General features: G+C 40.7%; 1 protein-coding gene across 1 annotated transcript in view; it reads left to right on the top strand.

The window, feature by feature from the left end:
* The window catches only part of LOC103466696 (very long-chain acyl-CoA synthetase-like), a 35,716-nt gene that overhangs the window by 5,836 nt on the left and 26,775 nt on the right, over nt 1-3,105 (top strand). The window contains exons 3-5 of the mRNA XM_017305177.1: nt 25-201; nt 878-1,002; nt 1,085-1,279. Of these exons, the coding sequence (XP_017160666.1) occupies nt 25-201; nt 878-1,002; nt 1,085-1,279 (497 nt within the window). The remainder of the gene's footprint in view (nt 1-24; nt 202-877; nt 1,003-1,084; nt 1,280-3,105) is intronic.

Raw genomic sequence — 3,105 nt, 5'->3', positions numbered from 1 at the left:
GTTCTGAGGGGATTTTGTGATGTTTTCCTCTGGCTGGTAAAGGTTTGCCTAAAGCAGCTGTTGTCACCCATGAGAGGGTTTGGGCCGCGTCCTTCRTCCAGGCATCAGGTGGATCCACAGCAGACGACATTTTCTACATCAACCTGCCTCTGTACCACASCGCCGGCTTCCTCATCGGGATGACCGGAGGCATCGAGAGAGGTGAGCGAAGGGTCAGCTAGCTGCTTTCTGACATATTTTAGATATCCGCTGGAGGTTTTCAATACACAAACAGCCGCCAAATACAGGAAATACAGAGTATAAATAATTATTCCAATATTGACGGAATAATTATTGGCTATTGGGTGCTGTTTGTAAAAACAAAAACGGCAATAATTTGGTTTATTCAGTCTGTCATAAAGAAAATAATGTAGGTGCTAATTTTTTTTAAGTTATATTTTCATCATGTTATTCCTACATTTATAAATGTCAGAGCTCCAAACTAAATATTTAATTCACCAGCTAAATATTTAGTTTTCCAGACTAAATATTTAAGTTGCTAGCTAAATATTTAGCTTGTAGCTAAATATGTAGCTAATATATGAACTAATTCAGAAGCGGAATTTACATCAAGGTCTGCAAAATCCAGCTTTAATTTTGATATTCCTCTTCCTTATTAGTGACGAGCTAAATATTTGGCTTGCTTGTTCAATATTTTAACAGGCTAAATGTTTAGGTCTGAGCTACTTATTTCTCAAACAAAACAGTTAATTTTTTACTGTGGAACTTCATAAACGGAGCCCCTCGTTTGGCGCCCGTTCCAGCGCGGCGCCCCAATGCGTCACATAAAATGTATTCCCACTTTTTGCAGATGAGTCATGTGATTCGCTATTTCCAGGTCTCACTCTGGTTCTGAGGAGAAAGTTTTCAGCCTCTCAGTTCTGGGACGACTGCAGGAAGTACAACGTGACGGTGATGCAGTACATCGGCGAGACGCTGCGTTACCTCTGCAACATGCCGAAGGTGAGAAATCCACATACGGTTTTCCTTCCACATCGTTTTCTGTATGTCTGCAGTTTCAATCTGTTTTTTTTTTTTTTTGCAGAAAGAAAACGATAAGAACCACAAAGTTCGAATCGCCATCGGGAACGGAGTCCGAAGCGACGTGTGGAGCGAGTTCCTGAATCGATTCGGCGACATTAAGGTCAGAGAGTTGTACGCCGCCACCGAGGGAAACATCGGCTTTATCAATTACACGTCCAAGATCGGAGCGGTGGGACGCGTTAACTTTCTGCACCAGGTAAGAGTCGCTCGCTCTAAAGTCATTTCAAGTATAGAAAATGGATAATTAANCCTCTGGCTTGGTGGGTCAGCCTGAATCCGGTCTGTGTCTGCAGAGCTGCTGGATGCGGTGGAGGAAATTCTGCCGGCGCTCATGGATCAGGGCATCCGGGTGTKCCTCCTGTCGGAYCGCTGCAGCGTTGAAGGCATCACCGCTTTGTCTGACAAGATCGCCGAAGCCTCCGACCGGCCGCTGCCTCCGGAGCTGCGGGCCAACATCCACATCCGCAGCACCGCGCTCTACATCTACACGTCCGGCACCACCGGTACGCCCGCCGCCATATTACRTTCTCTGTTTGTAAACACAGCGGATGCGCGCGCAACTTGACAACAGAAAGAATTCGGTTGGCTGTTAAACGCTTGCTGGTTGCTATGGTTACCCGCGAATTTATACAATTTAAACCTAGCAGTTGAAGGTGGGCCAGCGCAGATAGAAATATAATCCAAAAGATAGGAGTACATTTTCGCCATAAAAATTTGAAACTTTGAGATTAATCTCAGATATTTTCTAGATGAAAGAGGGACACATTGAATTTGAAAAGTTTAAAATTTGCTACAAAAAACCCTCAAATTTGAGATTAATCTCCGAAATGTTCTAAAAAAACTCAGAAATTTAAGTTTCAAAAGTCAAAATTTGTGAACATTTTTGACTTTTAGAAATTTCCATGTTTTTTCCAGAAAATGTTTGCAATTAATCTCAAATTTAATATATATATATTTTTAAAGTACATTTTCAACGTTTCAAACTCAGAAATTTCTTTGTTTGGTAACACTTTATTTGAAGGGGTGTGCATAAGACTGACATGACACTGTCATAAACATGACATAACATCTGTCATGAACATAAAGAAGTCTTTATGAATGTTTATGACAGTTGTCATGTAGTGTCATTTGGTAAATAATGACACTTAATGCAAAGTTGCATTGAAAGTCCATTAAAAATGCCAACTTTGCATTAAATTATCAGAATTTACAAAATCATGCAAAGTTGGCACTTTTATTGAACTTTTAGAGCAACTTTGCATTAAAAGTGTCATTATTTACCGAATGACACTTCATGACAACTGTCATAAACAGTCATAAAGACTTCTTTATGTTCATGACAGACGTTATCTCAGTCTTATGCACACCCCTTCAAATAAAGCGTTATCGTTTGCTTTTTCTATAATATTTCTGGGATTAATCTAAAATTTTTCTGATTTTCTTCAAGCAAATTTTGGACTTGTGGAGCTTTTTTTCTAAAAAAAAAAAATGTATTAAAAAAATAGTTTTTTAACTGCTGGAGCACAGACATTTCTTTTTTTCGTAGAAAATTTCTGAGCTTAATCTGAAAGTTTCAGAGTTTCTTGACGGAAACTTACTCTTTCTTGTCAACGCCATCATACCAGTCCRTCAGGATCTGCTGGGCCTCTTTTTCTCCCCTGACTACATCACTTCCTGTTCAGATGGAAACCTTTCGCTCTTTAGCTGCTAAATTCTCCGTTATGTTCACCAGCCGGCTGCTCGCTTCACCTGCTTGTTTCAGTGAGCAGGTATTGAGTCGGTGCGTGAATCAAAGCAGCTGCTTACCTGGAAACGTGAAAGCAGTGAGCGTGGAATAAAACACTGACTTTACAGATAATTAAACCTGAGCAGAGAAATTGAACCCCGGYGTTATTCTGCGTCTGTAAGCATCAAGCTGTAGCTTCATGTTCTGAGGGGATTTTGTGATGTTTTCCTCTGGCTGGTAAAGGTTTGCCTAAAGCAGCTGTTGTCACCCATGAGAGGGTTTGGGCCGCGTCCTTC

Source organism: Poecilia reticulata, linkage group LG6 (genome assembly GCF_000633615.1).
Source record: "Poecilia reticulata strain Guanapo linkage group LG6, Guppy_female_1.0+MT, whole genome shotgun sequence".
Classification (NCBI taxonomy): domain Eukaryota; kingdom Metazoa; phylum Chordata; class Actinopteri; order Cyprinodontiformes; family Poeciliidae; genus Poecilia; species Poecilia reticulata.
The sequence above is the reverse complement of the archived record's forward strand: the minus strand, read 5'-3'. Positions and strand labels throughout refer to the sequence as shown.